Source organism: Mytilus trossulus, chromosome 7 (assembly GCF_036588685.1).
Source record: "Mytilus trossulus isolate FHL-02 chromosome 7, PNRI_Mtr1.1.1.hap1, whole genome shotgun sequence".
NCBI classification, from domain to species: domain Eukaryota; kingdom Metazoa; phylum Mollusca; class Bivalvia; order Mytilida; family Mytilidae; genus Mytilus; species Mytilus trossulus.
In genome coordinates this window covers 64,062,368-64,084,610 of record NC_086379.1, presented here as the reverse complement: position 1 = coordinate 64,084,610, position 22,243 = coordinate 64,062,368, and the positions used below count along the sequence as shown (strand labels likewise).

Sequence of the window (22,243 nt, the reverse complement as noted above, 5' to 3'; positions counted from 1 at the left end):
ATTTAAATTTGATACCAATAACACAGTTTTGAATGAATTTACAGGTATAGCTGCAGTCCTGTTACTTTATTTGATGTTCCAGTAGAAAAACATTGTCATCCAAATATGGTGGACATTAAGGTAAGATGTTTAAAACATTTAAGAACATTAGTTTAATTATTTTTATCTGTTTGCAATGATACTATATGAAATACATATTTCAAATAAATAGATGTTTGTTGATTTTATGATAATATATTGGTTTGCTGTTTTCTTAACTGGGAACTTAAGAAACTCTGATATATCTGTTTGCAACAACATAGATTGACATTTTGTTTGTGATGGATTTTTTTTTATCTACTTAAATGATGTTATAAATGTAATACATGAACATTCTAATGCAGTATATATACTTGAATTTAAATTTTGAAGTTTATAATAAAACCATGATAAAATGGAATTTTTGTCATCTAGAGAATATTAGAATGTGAAATACGAGGTTGCCAGCATTTAATCATATGTTTGTTATCTAGAGAACATTAGAACGTGAAATACGAGGTTGCCAGCATTTAATTATATGGACAGATTGTGACAGAGAAGGAGAAAACATTGGTTTTGAAGCCATCCAAGTCTGTAAAGCAGGTACTTAGATATTGAAAAGCATCGTCATTAAACAATCATGTTTCCACTCTTCATGTTAACCGACTCTAATCTTAATTGACTAGTATTGTTTGTTTTCCTACCAATGCCAGTGGGTCTGACCAGGCACTCTGCTTTCCTCCACAAATATAAACTGAATGCCAAGAAATAACAACTGTGCTGAAATGTGCAGTAAACACCAATCAATCAATTCATGAAAAATGTTTTATCTGTTTTTTACTGGATTTTTGTGACAAAAATGTTGGTTATTGATTTGGGGATGGACAGCGGCAGGTGGGTGGTCAGTGGCTGGGCGGACCGGCAGCCAAATGTTGTCTGCATTTAATCATGAAGCCTTCAATACTTATGATGTATTTAAATGGGATATTATGTATTGTAGTGTGTTTGTATTGGACACAAGTAAAGGCTAAGAAATAAGAACGTCTGCTTGCAATGATTCTTGTATCGAAACTCTGAATAGATAACGTCACATCGGTGACGTCGTGTACATATAGAACAGTAGCAAGAACACCTTGTGTGCAATCCCGAACATTACGGTTATATTTTTTTTGTTGTTGAGGGAGTGTAGGGTCGTCAAATGGCAACAGAATAGCGTACTGCACAAAAACATACAAAAGGAATATAAATTCTAATAAAATAATTCAAGTTCTTTGACTACAGTTATTCTATGTCAGAAACCTATTATGTGTCACATATTTAATTACAATCCAAATTCAGACTGTATTAAGTGTGAAATTGTGTCCATTTTTCCCCAATATAGGGTTTTTCATCTGCGGCTGTATCCATTTATTTAAATTGGTCCACATTGAGGTCCAATTGGTCCAGAATTAATTTTGTTTAATTTCATCAAAATTTTTGAATTATAAGGGTTCTTTGATATGTATGATACCCATGTAGTTATATAATTGTTTTTTGAAAATGGTTTTCCTATTAAGACATGCCATTTTGATAGTTGTGAACATGCAAGTTTTAAAAAAACTTAAGAATCTTTTAAAGTTTTGATGCAGAAAAGGCCAGTGTTAATTTTTAAAAAGTTTTTTTTTAAATCTACTTTAATGTATCTGTGGAGATTTTTCTCTTTCAGAATTATGTTGGATGATAACTTTTGTTCTTTGCTAAGTCAAAGAAATTCAAGCCACTGTCTCTTCTTTTTTTCTTCAGTTAAGCCAAATATTCCAGTTTACAGAGCCAAATTTTCAGAAATTACACCACAGTAAGTAACAAATGAGTTTGTATTTGAAAGGTTTTGTCCAGTTTCTAAAATGTTTACCCAATTAAAAGTCTGAGTCCATCACTACTAATCCTTCAATTAGTAAGATATTTTAGCTCATTGATTAATAAAAGGCAGTTAATGTGAATTTATTGCAGATAAATTTAAGAAGAATCTCATATTTTTGGTGTCTGGCCACCTTTAATACCTGAGAATTCAAGTCAAAATGAGAAAAGACAAGTCTTAATTTAGAGAAATCTGAGCATATATGAGCATGAAATAATACATAAAGAATGAAAAAATTATGCATGTAGAAGAAAGACTCAATACTCTTATTTGTATTTTAGAGCAATAGCAAGAGCATGTAGTAATTTAATTCGACCAGATAAAAACGTTAGTGATGCAGTTGATGTGAGACAAGAGCTTGACTTGAGAATAGGTAAGATATATATATATAATTCATGATTACAAATTAGGATTATTTGTTAATTGGAAGACAACAGCTTGACTCAAGGCAGTATATGTATTTCATAAAATGAGTACAATTTAGTAGGGTTGTCTCTGATTTCTGATAAATAGCTTAGAAAACACTAGTACATGTATACAGATAGTTTACACTGCATCTTTGGTATGAAACACGTATATCAAGACAAACATACAAAGTCCTTCTAAAGATAAGATGAGAAATTCTGGTACATTTGAATAACTGAGCCAGTATTATCTCTGAACATGAAGCAGACTTTAAACTTTACCACAGAGAAAAACGACAAAGAATACTTCTACTTCACCAGCCCAGTAGTCAGCACTTTTGTGCTAACATGAATTATCATTATTATTGTTATATTTATAAATTAACTGTTTACAAAATTTTGAATTTTTGAAATACTAAGGCTTTTCTACCTCAGGCATAGATTACCTTAGCTGGATTTGGCAAAACTTTTAGGAATTTTGGTCCTCAATGCTCTTCAACTTCGTACTTTATTTGGCCTTTTTAACTTTTTTGGATTCGAGGTCACTGATGAGTCTTTTGTAGACGAAACGCATTTCTGGCATATTTACAAAATTTAGTCCTGGTATCTATGATGAGTTTGTTTGCATTGATTAAATTACATAAAACAAAAGCATGTTGCACAGATATATCTAAAGTAACGTTGAAAACTGAATAGTATTGATTTTCATTTTTACTTAACAGGTGCTTCTTTTACCCGATTCCAGACTTTACGTCTACAGAAAATCTTTCCTGATGTATTAGCAGACCAGTTAATTAGTTATGGTAGTTGTCAGTTTCCAACTATGGGCTTTGTTGTGGAGAGATATAAACAAGTTCAGGCTTTTATACCAGAACCATTCTGGAAATTAAAAGGTGGGTACCTTAAGTAAGATTCAATTTGTTTTTTCGAAAGGACCATTTGACTTTTTGACAACACTTTGCATCTCTCTTCCTTAAAATTTTCTTGAAATATTTTTACTTTTTAAGCACAATGGATTCAAAGCAAAGTTTGCCTGTCTGATTCATCTGTAGGATTTTAACTTTAAAGTTTGAAGTTTTAAACTAGGTTGATTAACCAACATGGCCAACGTGTCGAAAAGTTAAACAATAGTGTTGGCAAATATTTCAAAATATAAAGAAATTGAAAAAAAAAATGAGCAAGTAAAATTAATGTGCATAACAAGTATATCTGTTTTTGAGGTATTGCTTCTGCAATAAAAATTTGTTCCAATCTTTTCTTATGGTTTCATATTACTGATATTTTTATTTTAGTTTCTCATAGTCATGAAGATGGAGATTGTGAATTTACATGGAAAAGGTAAGTTCATTGTTGTTTGTTTTCATCATTTATATTTATAAAACAAAAGTGCAGACAAATTTTAGGAATATGATGATAAATCTACTCCTAACCTTGGGTAAACACTCACCATATTTTTTTTTTCTTGGTTCATTTTTCTTCTTCATTAAATACTAACAATGACAGTATAACAGTACAATTATTTTGAAATTAAAAGCTAAATCATGTTTCTTTTACAGAAATCGTCTTTTTGACCATCTTGCTTGCCTGGTGCTGTACACACATTGCATTGAGGTAAGCCTTGCATATTTAGGTGTAAAGTATGATAGAATGCTATTACAAGAATTAAAGTTGTGACTTTTCTAGCCATGACAACAACAAGTGTTTAAGTATGTAGTAAGTATAAAAAAGAAGATGTGGTATGATTGCCAATAAGACAACTATCCACAAAAGACCAAAATGACACAAACTTCATTTCTCAAAGAACTATTTTTCATCAGTCTGATACATTCAGTATGCAATGACATAGAAATAAACATATAGCTTGTTGTTTGGTGTGAGCCAAGGCTCTGTGTTGAAGGCTGTACATTGACCTATAATGGTTTACTTATTTTTAAATTGTTATTTGGATGGAGAGTTGTCTCATTGGCACTCACACCACATCTTCCTTTATCTATATGATGTTTATAGTTTATGTAGCCATCAAAAGCAGAGTCGTTTAGTTACCATTTGTGTAAGGGATATTGTAAGCTTAGTTCTATTGTTTAAGGAATAGATTACTATTTTAAACATGTTTATTTTCAGAATCCAGTTGCTAAAGTAGTAGATGTCAAATCTAAAACAAAGAGTAAATGGAGGCCAACAGCTTTAGATACAGTTGTAAGTGGGATTTAATTGGTCTGTCTATTTTAAAAATTAAAGTACAGTAAGCAGAGACCAACACTCCTGTTAGATATACTAGTGTGCAAGCATGGATTTAAAGATGAAGCCACTTAAAATAATGAACATATTTGAAAATATTTGATATTCATTTGATTGGTACTTGCAACATAGATATCTATGTATGTATGTGACAATTATGAATAAGAACTGATAAAAAAAGAAAATTTACAACTTTTTTCTCTTCTTTTGACCTAGTGAATATCAATAATAGTTGGGAGACCTTAGTGCTAAGGAAATTTGTTTATATTGAATATCTAAATACAAATTTTTATGGTTTTGTAATTCATCAGTTTGCATACCAAGTTAAGTCATTAAACTATAAACTACATATACATGAAGTGTCATTTATAATAATTTAAACACTGATGTCCAAAATTGATAAAAACTTTTACTAAATAGTTTAACAAAAGAAGATGCTTGCCTTTTTTTATTTTATCATTGTAAAATGATTATAGGAAATGGAAAAGTTAGCATCAAGAAAATTGAGGATTAATGCCAAAGAAACAATGAAGATTGCAGAGAAGTTATATACACAGGGATTTATAAGTTATCCTCGTACAGAAACCAACATGTTTCCTAAAGAATTAGATTTACAGAAATTAGTAGAAGATCAGACCAGGGATAATAATTGGGGAGGTAGGTGTTTTGTCCATTTCTTGCCTACAAATACCCCCCTAAAAGGATAAATTGAAATTAAATTCACTCTGAACATTATTTTTTTTGTATTATTTAGGAGGTGTACGTCATTGCATTCACAAGTTATGTAAATGTTCATCTTCTCCTTATGGTTTCTCCAATGTAAAGTTGAAAAGAAATATAAAACAGCAAAAACAAAATAAGTATACTATGCTGTTCATTGCAAAAGGAGTAAATATTAAAATTTTGTATTCTGTTAAAATTCATATTAAAAAACTTATTAATAAGTTGAAACAAATGATAAAGATCCACAATTATCAAACCATATATGTGCTCAGAAATTAAGTCATATACATTTGGGATAATTAGAATTGAAAGAACATGTGAACTGCCAAAGCAATGACAGAATTAAAAGTAAAATTGTTTTTGTGTTTTAATTTCTTAGATTTTGCCAGGAGAGTTTTAGAAAATGGTCCTAATCCTAGGAATGGTAATAAGACTGACCAGGCCCATCCTCCTATACATCCAACAAAGTATACAGATAATTTACAGGTATTTAGTACACATACGCCTTATGTTGATAAATTAGAATAATTTTTTAATTATTTTTTTTTTAACAATTTCAGGAACCATAAAACACATGTTAACTAAGCTCCAATTATTTACAGAAACAGCAGTATGCATTTGTCTAATAAACAAAACGATTATACCTGGCCAATAAAATTATAAGAGGAAGTAGTGTTTCTCACAATTTTAACCAGATATTTATAAGTACATTATTTTACTTAGAGAATGATAGCATTAAAGACAAATTTAATTGTGTGTAGATTTTCTGTAAACATCTTTTAACATATCTTGTAACTTTATAAGTGTTGCTCTTTTGAAGAATGAAGAGTGTCAATGAATCTCGTATAATTGTATTAACAAATTAAATGTTGGTGTTTTCAGGGAAATGAAAAGAAAGTATATGAATTTGTGGTTCGACATTTCTTGGCATGTGTTTCCCAGGATGCACAGGGGTTTGAGACAACTGTTGAAGTTGATATAGCTAATGAAAAGGTAAGTTTTATTGTATATATCTACCACTTGATAATGATAATAGCATTTAAGTTTGAAGGGATAGATCCTCAAACTTAAGTTCAAAGAAACATTTCAGCTAGTGCTCTGGTAATTAAACATTTCCTTTAGACAATAAGAAGCATTTTCAAGAATAACATGGACTCATTATTATCATCATTCGATTTAAGACATCTCAGTTACCAATTTATTTTTTTAGAATACAGTGCAACCTGACTAATCTGACACCTGAGTACTCCAACATCCTACTTTAACAAACACATTTTCATGGTCCCAAAATATGCCCATCTTTGCAGAAAAAATCTGAGTATTCCGACACCCTGCTTTATACAACATTTTTTTCTTGTTCCCCAGTGTGTTGGATTAGGCAGGTTACACTGTAGTTGTCTGCAGATTTATAAAATTGATAATATTTTTTGGAGTAGCCTCAATTAAGAGGGTTTATTAAAATTTTCGTAAATATGTATTATCCACACATTTGTTTACAGTTTACAGCCCAAGGATTAATGATTACAGCCAAGAATTATCTGGAAGTATATGTTTATGACAAATGGAATGCCAAGGTAAACACCTGTTATATATAGAGAAAATTAGACGGTTGAGTAGATAGAGCAGAATCTTACCATCCTTAAGATTCTGAAAATTTATTAACCAACTTACTACAATATGTATAGAAATGCCCATGCTTTATAAAAGGAAAATTTCGACATCTGGTCATTATCAACGGAGAAATTGCTGCAGCCAGTCATTACGAGATCTCAGTCATGCATTACGAAATCTCAGTCATGCATTACGAAATCACACCCGTGCATTACTAAATCACAGTCCCCATTATGAACAGATGAAACGGGACATCGATTAAATCAAAATGTCGTTTTATTTCTTTAAATAAGTGTGACATTTTTTTATTCTTTTTTAAACTTAATGTCATAAAAACAAGTTTAAATGATGTTCATTGACATTGTTTTGTAACGGCTTAAAACGGAAATATTTCACAGCCTTTTTCGAGTACGACTTCCGATTATTATCACTGTTTCATTTCCGTTGTTCAATCCTCAGAATGCAGACTTTAAATAGTTAAACTGTCTGATTTATTCTTCCCAGCTACTTTTTATTTGCTAGATGAAATGATATTAAAAAGCATAAAATTAAGTACTTGGATGAGAAATCAGAATTTACATCTGACAGTCACAATGACAATGTTGACTAAAATTCCATGCGAAAAGACAAGTTGAAGTTCAGCTATGAAATTCCTGTATCTTCTTCACGGTAAGTTTCTTACTCTTTGTTTAATCGAAGAATTAAAACCATTTTTAAAAAAGAAATGTTATGAAACGGGCTTTTCTGTACTGGTCCTGTTGTAGTGTGTGGATAGCTGTATAATTTTGTATCCGAGACTCGAAGACTGTTCTTGAATGAAGTTGCCTTTATTATAGAATTAATGTATGGACTTTTTCATATTGGCCCTGTAACATGCCCGAGGTGTTAATAATGGCCAAGGATGGCTGTAATGGCCCTGAGGCAACGCCGAGGGCCATTACAACTGTCCGAGGCCATTATTAATATCAAGGGCATGTTACAGGGCCAATATGAAAAAGTCCATATATTGATACTTTTATTAACCAGCTATAAAGGCAACTTCATAATTCAAGTTTCAAGAACAGTCTTCGAGTCTCGGATCCAAAAGTATACAGCTATCCACACACTACAACAAGACCAATACAGAAAAGCCCGTTTCATAACATTTCTATTTTAAAAATGGTTTTAATTCTTCGATTAAGAAAAGAGTAAGAAACTTACCGTGAAGAAGATACAGGAATTTCATAGCTGAACTTCAACTTGTCTTTTCGCATTCAATTTCGCATGGAATTTTAGTCAACATTGTGACTGTCAGATGTTATTTCTGATTTCTCATCCAAGTACTTAATTTTATGCTATTAAATTTCATTTCATCTAGCAAATAAAAAGTAGCTGGGAAGAATAAATCAGAATAACGATTCTAAAGTCTGAGGATTGATAAACGGAAATGAAACAGTGATAATAAACGAAAGTCGTACTCGAAAAAGGCTGTGAAATATTTCCGTTTCAAGTCGTTACAAAACAATGTCAATGAACATCATTTAAACTTGTTTTTATGATATTAAGTTTAAAAAAGAATAAAAAAATGTCACACTTATTTAAAGAAATAAAACGACATTTTGATTTAATCGATGTCCTGTTTCATCTGTTCATAATGCATGACTGTGATTTCGTAATGCACGGGTGTGATTTCGTAATGCATGACTGATATTTCGTAATGCATGGCTGAGATCTCGTAATGACTGGCTGTAGCAATTTCTCCGTTCATAATGACCAGATGTCGAAATTTTCCTTTCATAAAGCATGGGCATTTCTATACATATTGTAGTAAGTTGGCCTCAGGGCCATTACAACCATCCTTGGCCATTATTAACACCTCGGGCATGTACAGGGCCAATATGAAAAAGTCCATACATTAATACTATAATAAAGTATTGTGAAAACTGTCTAAACCCAACTCTGTAAATTGCCAATGAAAAGAGCTATATTGAGGGATTTTAATTTCATTGTCTTATCATTTTCTCCTATCAAAATAACAAACAATCGTATTTTGTCGTGTATCTAAATTAACGGTTTCCTTTAATAAAATCTAAGACAATTTTATCCCATGAATGTTAATCAATTCATAATATTCCAGACTTTCGATATACAGAGTTATCGGTCGTTATCGGAGTTGTCTTTCTTGCGTGAAGGTGACGACACTTCCTTCTCTTCCGTAACGAGTGTAAACAATCAGTAAACTAATGAAAATAGAAGACATAAATGATAAATAAAACTACTGTCGAGGACTTTTTAACTTTGAAGAAAAGTGATTTAGTACTATTCCTGAGATCAAGCAGTGCAAAGATATCTGGGAATAAAGACGAACTTGCACGAAGAGCCTTTGAAACTAATCAAACAAACAATGGCGTGACTGCGTCACTGTCGACAGTTCTTGTTTCTCAACACTCTTTCACTAATGACAATGTTGATATTCCCCCTTATAATGAACTAAACTCTGGGTGGACTAGTGATCTATCTTTGCTGCCACTTGTTTCCCATCAGGATGTGGAATCCTTTCTCATTCACAGCAGTCACAGAACTGGAGACAATGAGCAAATGTTATGCTATCGCCAGTTCATCCGTGGATATAACTTTTTTAAAGAGAACTATGTTCATGACTTAATGATAAACAGTATCGATGATGATTGTGAAAGTTGTTACATCAGATCAAAGTGTTACCCTTCCATGAAACAACAGGGACCATATCAACAATGGATTTTAATTTCAAAGAAAACACCTGTTGTAGTTTTCAAAGCCAACTGTAGTTGTCCAGCTGGGTATGTGTGTTTTTTTTATTTAACACTTTCATTATAAGTTGGGCCTTATAAGTGTTCAACACAAGACTTTCTTTTATTTATAACCATCCCTGTCTCCATAATTCAAATTTGCCTTCATTTAACATACATGACTTTCAATGGTTTTATATGGCCAAGTGGCTTTTGTAAACACGTTTTATGCCGGCAGACTAAGGACGCAAGTGAAGACTATAATGTTGCTCACATTGATTATCCTTATGGTCAGGCGCGCTAAAAAAATTATAATATAAATAAGAAAATGTGGTATGAGTGCCAATGAGACAACTTTCCATTCAAAACACAATGTTGTTAAAATTTAGCTTGCTGGTGGTTTAAACCATTATTGTTCAACTTCAAACCAGTTTGTGATTTTACTGACTCTTAACTGCCCTTGTCATTTCTTCTTAAATGAACAATAACTCTGATATCTATTTTCAGCCTAGGTGAAGGATGTACCCATATCGCAGGTCTTCTCTTCAAGCTTGAGGCATGTGCACAGGAAAAAGAAAATACTGCATGTACTTCAAAACCATGTAATTGGAATAAGGGAGGTAAAAGGAAAAAAGATCCTCAAGAAGTGCTAAACATATCTTTCAAAAAGTTAAAATATGGTGGAAATGAACCATGTGCAAATGAAAAGAAAAATAAATTTACTGTGAAAAATTCCATTACTGACCAAGGTCAGGATTTTTTATCACTATTAACAGCTAAATTAGGAAATTTGAATTATTCTCCAGCAATTTTTGATTTAGTTGCCCCAAGTTGTGAAGTTTATGACATTAATAGTGACATAAATGTAGTTAATTTTGAAGAAGTTGAGACCTCTGAATATTTACATTTTGAATCTGACAGCTACATAGACATTATGTCAATTGTTCAAAAAGAACCAGCAATAAATGAGACCATACTGCTCGACAAATTTGTGAATATTCCCCAGACAGTAATTGATGAGATAGAAAAAAGAACATTAGGTCAATCTGAAAATCAACTTTGGTTTGATACCAGAAAATTTAGAATAACAAGTTCAAATTTTCACTCTATTATTTCACACAAAAAGGCAGATGTCGATAAATTAGTGCAATCTTTTTCTAAGTCGGCTAAGGTAATCAATGTGGCACCATTAATTTGGGGACGAAAGCATGAACCGATAGCAAGAAAAAAATATATTGCTCACAGAAGATTAAAATATGGTGAAAAATTTTTTGTAAAAGAATGTGGTATATTCTTATGTGACAAATTTGGATTTCTTGGTGCTAGTCCTGATGGACTTGTTAAAAAGTGCACAAAGCTTGGTGAGGAAAAGTGTGTACTAGAGATAAAATGTCCATGGAAATGGAGAATGAAAACAATCAGAGAGGCATGTGCAAGCAAAGATTTTTTCCTTGAAATTGATGAACAAAACAATATGCAACTGAAAAAATCCCACAAGTATTTTTCTCAAATACAAGGACAAATGGGAATTTGTAAATATGAGAATTGTGATTTGGTAATTTACCTTTTGAATGATTTTCTCACAGTTGAAGTAAAATTTGACAAATTGTATTGGGAGAATATGGAACAAAAGCTTATTGAATTCTATAAAGAGAATATGGTTCAACATATTGTATCATGTAGCCAAAGTCTTCAGTCTGTTGATGATTGATTTGAGTGACAATTCTTAGTAAAATGTATAACAAATGTATAAGAAGTAAAATGTAGTAAGGCTTAATAAAATTGAAGTTCTAAATCCTCATTCCCTTCCCCTCCTGTTTTCTCAGTGCCAAAATGATAATTTGAAACACTTAATGTGTATTATAAATACATAATAAAGTTCTAGTGGTAAGCAAATGACAGTCTAAATAAATTTTATTTGGCCTTATTTTCATTAGAGTCATGACAGTCTATCCATTTTGAGTTATTGCAGAATATTAAAATAACATACATTCTTATAGAAATAATTTCTAGAAAAAAATATTAATAAATATTTTTTGATAAAATGAAGGTTAAGCCTGGAAGATACATTTCTTGTCAAAACCATACCAATTTGTACTCTATTTCATTCCTACATGTACATGTACATGTAACTAGTCATGTTTATGATCTCAGCTTAAGTAATGTTCAGGTGCTTTTTGTTATTTTGTTTACATATATATATATAAATTTGTTGATACAAGTGTGAATAAGCAGTTCTTTGTTTTTTTTCTTGTTATTAATATATATATAATTCATATTATTTTTGTTGTTTGTCATGTTCGTTGAAATTTTATTTGTTGAGATTATATTTCTACATTTTTTTTTACATTGAATTAAATCAAATTATGTTTCGTCAGTAAATGACATAAAATTATTTTCTGACATTTGTTTGCCTTTATTATTATTTACATTGTATATTCCCATTCCAATGCAGTGTTGGTATACTTGCAAAGTTATAAAAACTGAGATGTGAATGAATGTCCATGAGACCCCACAATTATCTGACAACACAACAAAATACACAATATCATTCAAAGTACACCTAGTAGTCTTCATCAATGAACAATGATGTCACTTCTGGTCAATCCTGTACATGTGAAATATTGTGATACATGTATCGCAGAATAAATGTCTACAATTCAACAAAACCTATATATAGAGAGAAGGCCAGACACTAAAAGCCACCTTGAACTTGCTATGAGGTGTGCATTATTTTCTAATTGAGAAAGTCTTACTTAATATATGACTTATTCTTCATTGTAATTTTTTGGTTAACATTTGTGTCCATTATGTACACTCCTGGCTAAGTCAAGGAAGGTTTGTTTAAAACTTTGAAATATTAAACCCTGCTGCATCTTGTTCCTGTTCTTATTCCATGTAGTCGAAGCCTGTTCTTCAGTTGCAGTTGTATTTTTACCTAAATTAGGCAGTTGTGGCAGTTAATTTTCCAATTTTAATCGTTTCATATAAAAATATAAAAAAAGATTTGGTGTGATTGCCAATGAGACAACTCTTCACAAGAGACCAAATAACAGAAATTAACCACTATTGGTCACTGTACCACCTTCAACAATGAGCAAAGCCCATACTGCATAATCACACTGGTAATTTTATAGCCTACTGTTAGGTGAGCCAATGTTTCTGTTGAAGACTGAACTATGACTTACATTAACAACATTGTATAAATTCGATAGATAGTTTATTCATTGGCACTCATACCCCATCTTGAATAATTGTTATCTTTAGATGATGAACAACAATAAGCATTGCAATCCTTTGCTTTTATCTATGATTACTATGATGGATTGTTTGGGGCTTTGTTTCATATACCATGTATACATTTACCATAGGCTTCATTTTATTTAAATATATTTCCATGAGACAATGGACCAAAAGCACCTAAATACAAAATTTCATTGAGAGAATTGCCTTCAACAATGAATAAAGCAAGTGCTTGTAAAAATTGGCATAACATTTTTTAATTCCTATTGCATGCAATCATTTCACAAGGGGAGGCAATAAATTAGTTAAAGCAGAACACACAAAAAATATGGCGTCAGCCTTTGAACTCAAACTGATGGGTAATATTCCTTGTAAGATGCGAAAGTTCTTGATCTGCTCCATTTTTCGCTCCACATGAATTCTGGCAGACGCTATCCTCCTTGTACAATCAACTTCAGATTTCGAAAACTGATTCCTTTTAGCGGACATGAATGGTGGACAATACAATTTAACTCCTTTTTTTTTAAAATCTGACTGTATGTGAATGAAACCCTTGTCCACCATTACAGCATCACCTTCTTCTAAAAGTTCAAGAAGGCCACAGTTTCTTGTAATATGCACATCAGATGCTGAGTCTCCCCATAAATTTGATAAGAAAACAACAGCTCCTGTCATGCTTACACCAACTAGTGATTTAAAAGTATTATGGGATTTGTAGCTGGAATAAGTCAGTGATTTATTTTGTAATGCTGAAGGAGTTTCTATAAATATTTCTGTACAGTCGAGAACAATTCTTGTATCACTAAAGTTTTTAAAGCAATTAGGTACTTTCTGTTGAAGTGTTTGGAGAGGTGGCAAGAACACGATTGATTTAAGGCATGTTGCCATTAGGCTTATCCAGGAATTAAAAATTCTGGAAACTCTTCCTGTTGAAATCTTAAATCTATATTGCAAGTCATTTAACAATAAACCTAAACGTAGTCTCATCATTACCATAAAAAACTCGTCAATCAACCGTAACTTCCTATACGATTTTTCTTGCATCAATATCTCGTCATCCACATTCATTCGATCAGCTCCTGCAGCAATGAGAGTATCGAACAAAGCTTTAAATGCCTGGTAGCATGGTAAACCTGTATAAAAAAGTACCTCCTCATCTGATGAAGCTATATCATCTATTATAATTTCTGGTCTTGTGACTTTAACAGATAATTCAGCAGGTGGTGTATTGGTTTGAGTGATTTTGTCATTTTTTGTACATGAAGCTGTTGATAATGGCACATTCTCACTTTCTGTTCCAGATTCACAAAGTGTCCTCATTGGAGTTTTAGAGTACCTGAAATATTCAATACAATTTATTAAATTGAATATATTAAAACAAGAATATGGATGAACCAATATTTTTTATGTGATATGTATTTTTATCCCCAATCAGCAGAGGAAGATGTTGAATAGATTGACCCTTAAAGTTCATGTACATGTATGTCCCATTTTTTGTTAAAATTGTGTCTGTAAGTGGATATCTCAGATACAAACAAGACCTACATTTAATGCACATTGGATAAATTGTGTGTTCAGGTGAATATTACAGTTACTAGAAAAACATTTATTGTATTACATGTGTATATAACATGTATAAGCAGTGATTTTTGTACCAATGCCACACTTTAGTCTTGGGTAGACTAGTGCAATAGTACACTATTAATCTATCATTTGTTGACAAGGTCACTTTTGACATACATTTTATCTTTCTGATCCTAAGGTCAATAATTGACACTACTGTTCTCTGTGTGCTATCTTCCTCCTCTTATGGTACACCGTTGCTCGAGGTAATATCTCGCGGTACTTTGGTATACTTGTTTAGGCGCAGGATCGGGAATCAGGGATTGCAAGTTCTTGGAATCTCCCTGATTTTGTAATATATTCCCCTACAATTTGCGATGTTGCTTCGTAGGTTTCTCTTTTTGGTGGTGCTAGTATTGACTGTATATTTGTTGGATCGATGTTAAGTAGTTCCATTTGTCTTCGCATGTCCTCTCTTTCTTGTTGGTATCTTGGGCAGTATAGCAGGAAGTGTTCTGATGTTTCTTCTTCTCCGCATTCACAATATGGCGTGAGGGATTGACCGATTTGGTTTCTGTATTTGTTAAGTCTGCTGTAGCCCGTTCTTATTTCTGACAATATTCTTCCTATTTGGTTGTTAGGCTTGTCTAGTTGTGCGTCCTTACCAACGATAGGAATTAGGTTGAAAAGCTGTCTTCCAGTTTCACCAATTGTCCATCTGCTTTGCCATTTGAGTTTTGTAGACATCTTGACTGCACATCTTACATCTGACATGGTTATGACATTATACTGATCATTTAGTGATGAGGCCTCTTTTGCAGCGTCTTTTGCCAACTGGTCCGCTATCTCGTTCCCGGCTATATTAGCATGGCCTGGGATCCAAGATAGGGTTGTTAGTATGCCGTGTCTTAAGAGCGTTCCCATGCATTCTTTGATATCAGTAATTGTGTCGATGTAGTTAGAAGATTTCCAGTTCAGAGTCAAGATGCCTACAGCAGTCTGGCTATCTGACAGTATTTTAAGCTCAGAAAACTGGTCCTTTATAGTCGTTATACAGTGCTCCAGGACCATTAGTATGGCTACTAGTTCAGCAAGAAGTATCGATCCTCTATTAGCTACTGGCCTCTTTAGACTTATGCCTTGGCTATTTCCAGAATATACTACTGCTCCTGCCCCACATGGTCCCGGGTTACCTTGACATGAACCATCAGTGAATGCCACTACTGTTGAGTCTGTGCTGTCTCCTAATAGGTCCTTTACAACCTGTTTACTTTCAACAGTTTGTTCGGCTGTTCTGTTCTTTGAGCTACCTAGACGACTCCAATAACTTGGTGATCTCCTTAGCATGACATCTACACCAGCTTTGTATGTGAATTCTGGTTCTATAAGTTTGATGTCAACTTTCGTGGCTTTGAACATGTCTATGGATTGGTTTATAGCTTTACCAAATGGAGAATCCTGTTGTTCATAGGTTGCGTTGTTTGTTAAATACTGTTCTAGTTGTTGTTTAATTGGTTCTGCTATGTTCTTTGATTGTATTTTTGCCAGTTCACGTACTGATATTTCCTCTATTCTGAGGTCTATGGGTTGTATGTTGGCTTCAACTTCCATTGCCTCTCTACCTGATGTTCCTGGTAGTCCTAGGCATATTGACAAGCCTTTTCTTTGTACAGCTTCTAATTTCTTCATATTCTCTGCAGATGTTATTTGCCAGACTGGGCATGCATACTCCATGATAGATCTAACCATGCTGTTGTATATTTGGAGTAGTTTTGATCTTGATATTCCTCCCATGCCCTTAATATCTCTAATTACATATATTGCATTATTTGCCCTCTTCTGCATCAGATTGATGTGGGTGTCAAATTTAAGCTTCTCGTCTAGAGTTACTCCAAGTAGCTTCGGTGTTGGACTATATCTATAGGAGAAGGAGTTGACTTTTAATGTTTTCTGCTCTGCATCTGTGTTGCCTTTTGAGAATAGGCATACTTCACACTTTTCCAGGTTTACATTAATTCTCCATTTTTCTGTCCATTTTAAAATAGTTTTGACATCCTCTGAAGTTCTTTCTTTCATTTCCTTTATGTCTTTCCCCTTATGCCATAAAGTGCCATCATCTGCAAACTTGCAATTTTCTCCTTTTGTGTTATCCATTATATCAGCTATGAATATGTTAAACAAGGTGGGTGATAGTACTGACCCTTGTGGCAAGCCGATTTTGGTATCAAATTGTTCTCCAAAGAAGTTATTCAGCATACATCTGGCTGTTCGATTTGTGAGAAAGCTGTTTATCCATAACCAGGTTTTTCCCTTTATCCCAAGTTTATGCAGCTTGATCATTAACCCCTCACGCCATATTGAGTCATATGCCTTTTCAAGGTCCACTAGCCATGCAAGAGTTGATTCATCCTCATTGAAACCATCAGCTATTGTTTGGACTAACCGAAGTAGAGCATTGGTGGTTGAGTGATTCTTTCTGAACCCTTCTTGAGTTAAATCAATCAATCTGTGACCCTCAATATATGCCACAATGCGTTCTAGGATGACTCTCTCCATTAGTTTGCATATAATGCAAGTTAGGCTGATTGGTCTGTAAGAAGAGGATGAGTAATAGCTGGTTTTTCCTGGTTTTCTTAGAAATTTTACATCTGCCATTTTCCATTCTGTTGGTAATTCCCCTTTTTGCCATATGATGTTCATCATTGTTACTAAGGCTTCTGTAAATTTGTCACCTGCATGCTTATAGAATTCAGCAAACTGCTGATCTGGTCCTGGGGCAGTCCCCGTGCGAAGGCGGTATATAGCTGCTTCTACCTCGTCTTTGTCTATTTCTCTATCAAAGCCTTCTCTATGTTGATCTGTTTCATTTGCTGCCTGATACATGTTATTTAGTTCTTTGTATTCTTTGTTGATACTATCATAAAATTCTTTATCAAATGACTCATCCTTTAGGTGGCTACCTCCAAAGAAATTTTTTTGTAGAAGTTCAACTTTACTTTTGTTGTCAAATATTGGATCTTTATTATCAACAATTAATGGGAGTACTGAGTTATCTTCTGTTTTCCTGGACATCTTTTTGTACGTGTTCCAGAAGTCTTTTGAGTTTTTAGCCTGATTTAGTTGGTTTACGAGGTTATTACTCCATTCTTTTTGTGCATCTTCCTTTGCCTTGTCAAAGTTGTCTTCTGCAATGATGAGTCTTTGTTTGTTTTGTGGAATGTTCCTCATTCTGTATTGTTTCTGGCAGTGATTTAGGTGTTTTTTGGCAGATGTTACTGAGCTACTCCACCAGCATGGCTTTTGGTGTTTTCTTGGTTTAATTTCTTTATATGGGATCATTTCTTTTTGTGTTGCATTTATGATGTCAGCAAATGACTGGTAAATATGGTCAACTGAGTTGTTATTTGCTGGCCTGTTTTCCAACCATTCACCAAACCTTTCTTCTGTGACACGTTTCCACTCTTCCCAATCTACCTTGTTAAGTTGCCATATTTTCTTTGGTGTTCCCCAATTATCTTCAGAGCAAACACGTAGATTAGTAAGGATACTGATATGGTCAGATCTGATGGTCTCGTGTGAAAGAGTGTCGCAACTTATCATATTATGTTGGAAATTGGAGTTCATCAGCATAAGATCTATAACAGAGTCTGAATTCCTTCGTGTTGGCTGGCCATCGTTTATGCAGATCATGTCTTGTTTGGTTAGCATGTTCTCTATTAGTTCACCAGCTTTGTTAGTTTTGATGTTTCTCCATTCTTGACTTTTGGCGTTTAAGTCTCCTGCAATAATCAAGGGAATATTGCTTTTTACGTCTTCGAGTTTAGAACACAGTTTTTCTATTTGGTCAGATCTTTCTGGTGGTATGTATGGGCACAGCAGTGCAAACTTTATGCCTTTGTCAGTTGTAATATTTACTGCTACTGATTCATATTCCAAGCTGTTATAGATGTCTGTTTCAATAGCAACAAATTTTCCATTGTTTTCCCTCACACATATTGCTACTCCTCCACCTTTTCTGCCTATCCTGGGTTTATCAAAGACTTTCCAGTTTAAAAATTTCAGTTTACTATTTACATCTTGAAAAGTTTCATTTATACATACAACATCAACATCAAAAGTATTTACAGTATTTACAATGTCCTTGTATGCCGTATTAATAGCTTGGGCATTAATAAGAAGGATTTTCATCCTGACGGGTTTCAGCACTTAGTATCCATTGTATTTCTAGTCTCTTTAGCACTTGCTTATACTTTGGGCACCTTGCTGACGTTGACGGATGGTCTTCACCACAGTTCACACACTTGGGAGCTGACGTGCACTGTTTGAGGATGCACTCCTCCTTAGCACAGTTGCTGCAAGCGTGCTTGTAGGAGCAGATTCTTGCTATGTGGCCTAGTTTATTGCAGTTGAAGCACCTCGTCACTTTAGATTTTCTGTCTGGCTCAAATTTTTCTCTTTTGTCAGTCTCTGGGACATATATACCCTCTGATTTCAATGCTTTTTCTGCTGAGTCGCAATCTTTAAATGTTACTTTGACTACTGGAAGGTGTTTGCCTGTGTCTCTGTATTTTAGTCTGTGTACCCTGCTCTCGTTGTAATCTTTACTTAGTTCTTTTTGTATGTAACTTTCCTCTATCTTTGTTGGTATATTGTGTAGGTATGTTACTGTACTCGTTTGTTGACTCCGACGTGGTGTATGAATTATGGAGTTACCACCTAGATTTGTTGTTGCCCAGGAGTCCACTATTTTCTTGCTATCTTTCTTGTCTTTGAGATGTAGTGCTATTCCACCATGTGGTAGACTATAAGCTGATTCGACTTTATTGGTTAATACTGGAATTTTGTTTAACTCCTTTCTGATGTTCCTACTGTCTCTATAAAGCGCTGTCTTATCTTCCACTATAATGTTGTCAATTATAAGTATAGATTGTGAGTCTGTTTGCGTACTCTCTGTAGGTTTTATGTATATTTTATTCTTTGTATCTGGTATGTTTTCATTTAGTAGTATTGTTTTAGTTATTTCTACTAATTTGTCAATCTTGTCATTTATGCTGTGTTCTATGCTGTTCTCATCTTTGTTCTTTACTTCCTTGAATTTGGCGCTAATTATTTCTTGTGCCTGTATGTATATAGGTGCCTTGGATATAACGCAGAATGCGCATACGAATTTGATTTTATCTTCGACAATCCTTTGTGCTTCTTTATTGGTATAGCTTGCACATGCACTATGCCACCATTTGTTACATATATCACAGGACAGCCAGATTACCTTCTTGATTTTTGATAATCCTTTTGGGGGGTCTTCCTGATTACAACCGTAACAGTTGTCCGTTTTTTCTACTGTCTGTTTTATTTCACTTTTGCTACTTTCTGAGCTATTAGTGCTTACTTTCCCTTCAAATGGATCTTCTTCTGTCTCATTAACAAGGACCAACAATTTGTTTGACAGCGACCTTGTGCTTTTTCTTTTAGGAGGCATCAGGAGATCACTTGATTATCTATACTTATATATGTATTTCCAATTTACAGGAATAAATTTAGTTTGTATGAGACTGTTTTTAGGTAAGTATTAATAAGAAAGTAAACACTCACCGCCCTGTATCCAGATTCTGTATCTTGTAAACACTTGCCTTGTCTTCTGTATTTCCAGTTTCAGCCTGCTAGATAATGGACTTAAGCTCTTCTTCTTCAACTAAAATTTGAAGGATTGCGTTATCAGGGATGGTAATAAAGCACTCTTTATACGAGTCTAACAAAAGTTTTTTAGTTATTGCCAAGCTTAATAGTTTCCCTGGATGGACACCGTCTTTATTATTCAATGAGATTTTAATAGATTTTCTTGATCGATGTGATCTTTCTTTTCTACTCCTAAAATAGAACTGGCTTGTTCTCACCGAGTTTGTACCCAACTTTTTATTTATACACCAGATTTTCTTGTTTAGAAATGTTATTTGTTTAGTCAGATTACTGTCCTCACTTTTAAAGATGGACGGATTATAATGCCCTTTATTTTTATTCCACTGTTGTATTGATGAAATAGGACAGTCCACTATTTTCAATTTTGCCTGTGTGTGAAACTTCTCTACTATTTTTATTGCTCTATTATATTCAGATATAATTTCCTCCACTGCTTTATTACTACTACTTCGCAGTCTTATATATTTGCCAGCCTTTTGCGTAATGTCACATGTACCGGCCCAAAGGTAAATAACAATTTTACCATGCCTTTTAACCGCCTTTGTGATCCTCTCTTCAATCAGATCTACAAGTTTATGTGTTCTTGCCCCTGAGCAGCACCAGAGTTCAAATGGGAACTCACTGTCTGGGCTATGATTTTGGAGGGTGAATCCCTTACTGTCTGACACTAATATTGGTGTTCTATATTTTTCCTTATTACACGGTTTGTGTGGTTGGTCTCTTATATATTGTTTTAACCTGGTACTCATTTACAAATTACATATATCTTCGTTGCAAACGTTTAGTTACACACAAAAAGCTGTCACACAACAAGACATCACATCACAACACAGCAGACATAAATGATTAGAAATGATACTCTTACCGTATTCTCTTCTCTTTTAATACTTAATTTTATACTGCCCGTTCTCCTGATCACACTGACTTGTTGTTTTCACAATGTTTTTACTGTTCCGAACAGATGATATATCCAATAACCTAACTGTAACGTTCCAACTTGAAATTAAATAATTGCGGATTTCAGCCTTAAAATAACTGAGATGAAGTTTTTATCTTGTATGATAGATCAGTTGTTTGTCTCTCAAATAGGGTTAGCTGTAACCATTCTTCCTTTGATGTAAATTTGATTTTGCAAGTGAATTGAAAAAAAATTTCACAGTCCCGCCAAATGTCAAACAAAGGTAGATGCCGGTAATTTTGCAAAGTTATTTTATCCGTTATTTTGACTGGAACTCCATTCAAAAAGAGAAAGCTTACTGAGCACAATGAATATTAGTCCCTTTCTAAATGTAATCTTCCCATTGTAATATGTAATTCACAAATTATATCGAAAACTTGATGAAATTCTCGGAGAAATTTTTTTTTCCTTCCCGATCCTCACGCATGCGCCTGCACGGCAATGAATGATCAACTAGATGCATGTTTTGTTTTATGGACATGTATACCATTGATTGATGCTTAACAATGAAGTCATTGGATAGGTTTTGTACAAAAAGGTTCAGAGTAATATATAAATTATAAATAAGAAATTGGTATGAGTTCCATTCATTTATCTCTGTAAAAAGAGACATTATTTTTTGTCATTTACAACTTACGAATGAGTTTGCTCAATCACATCTATAGAACAACAAGGCTTAGGCTGGTCCGACTCGGAGTGTGAAATGGATGGTTGTAATATTGACTCTGTTTCCGAAATACTTGTGGATAGACTGTTTTTTGTGTTCCTTACTTTTCCCTCTTTGACCACTTTTTGTGGGAGGTGAAGACTTGGTACTTTATGAACGGATGTACGTCCTTCTCCTCTCGGAAAATGATCTGAACAGACTGAGGTGTACGTTGATGGTTTAAAGTCTCTCCGACTAATTGCACGTAGCCATGCCGATCGTACGATTCCTTCTTTTGGTAATTTATGTAGTTTTATTGTTCTACCAAATCTCCCTTTGTCTCCGGACTTATTGTGACAGTCTTTGATGGCACAATAGTTAGGTTTCCCCATTTTCTTATTCTACCGGAAATGGTTTTACACCTGATAACAAGAAAGACAACTCCGACAACGAACGATAACTCCCGAAACCGCAAACGGGGAATACAATTTATATTGT

The 22,243-nt window shown here is 33.7% G+C and overlaps 3 protein-coding genes across 3 annotated transcripts in view; 2 read left to right on the top strand and 1 right to left on the bottom strand.

Moving 5' to 3' along the window:
* The window catches only part of LOC134725545 (DNA topoisomerase 3-alpha-like), a 49,586-nt gene that overhangs the window by 5,151 nt on the left and 22,192 nt on the right, over nt 1-22,243 (top strand). Inside the window, exons 3-14 of the mRNA XM_063589454.1 lie at nt 45-120; nt 513-621; nt 1,801-1,852; nt 2,197-2,288; nt 3,042-3,212; nt 3,612-3,657; nt 3,876-3,930; nt 4,441-4,515; nt 5,034-5,214; nt 5,660-5,766; nt 6,163-6,273; nt 6,780-6,854. Coding sequence (XP_063445524.1) covers nt 45-120; nt 513-621; nt 1,801-1,852; nt 2,197-2,288; nt 3,042-3,212; nt 3,612-3,657; nt 3,876-3,930; nt 4,441-4,515; nt 5,034-5,214; nt 5,660-5,766; nt 6,163-6,273; nt 6,780-6,854 — 1,150 coding nt within the window. The remainder of the gene's footprint in view (nt 1-44; nt 121-512; nt 622-1,800; nt 1,853-2,196; nt 2,289-3,041; nt 3,213-3,611; nt 3,658-3,875; nt 3,931-4,440; nt 4,516-5,033; nt 5,215-5,659; nt 5,767-6,162; nt 6,274-6,779; nt 6,855-22,243) is intronic.
* Nucleotides 9,014-11,657, top strand: LOC134725547 (uncharacterized). Its single transcript, XM_063589460.1, has 2 exons — nt 9,014-9,689; nt 10,146-11,657. Exons 1-2 carry the CDS (start codon nt 9,133-9,135, stop codon nt 11,347-11,349), a joined length of 1,761 nt encoding a protein of 586 aa, XP_063445530.1. The 5' UTR covers nt 9,014-9,132; the 3' UTR covers nt 11,350-11,657.
* On the bottom strand, nt 13,130-22,156 carry LOC134725549 (uncharacterized). The gene is made up of 2 exons (XM_063589462.1): nt 21,737-22,156; nt 13,130-14,217 (listed from the first exon to the last, which is right to left on the bottom strand). The coding sequence occupies exons 1-2, from the start codon at nt 22,135-22,137 to the stop codon at nt 13,158-13,160; spliced, it is 1,461 nt and encodes a 486-aa protein (XP_063445532.1). The 5' UTR covers nt 22,138-22,156; the 3' UTR covers nt 13,130-13,157.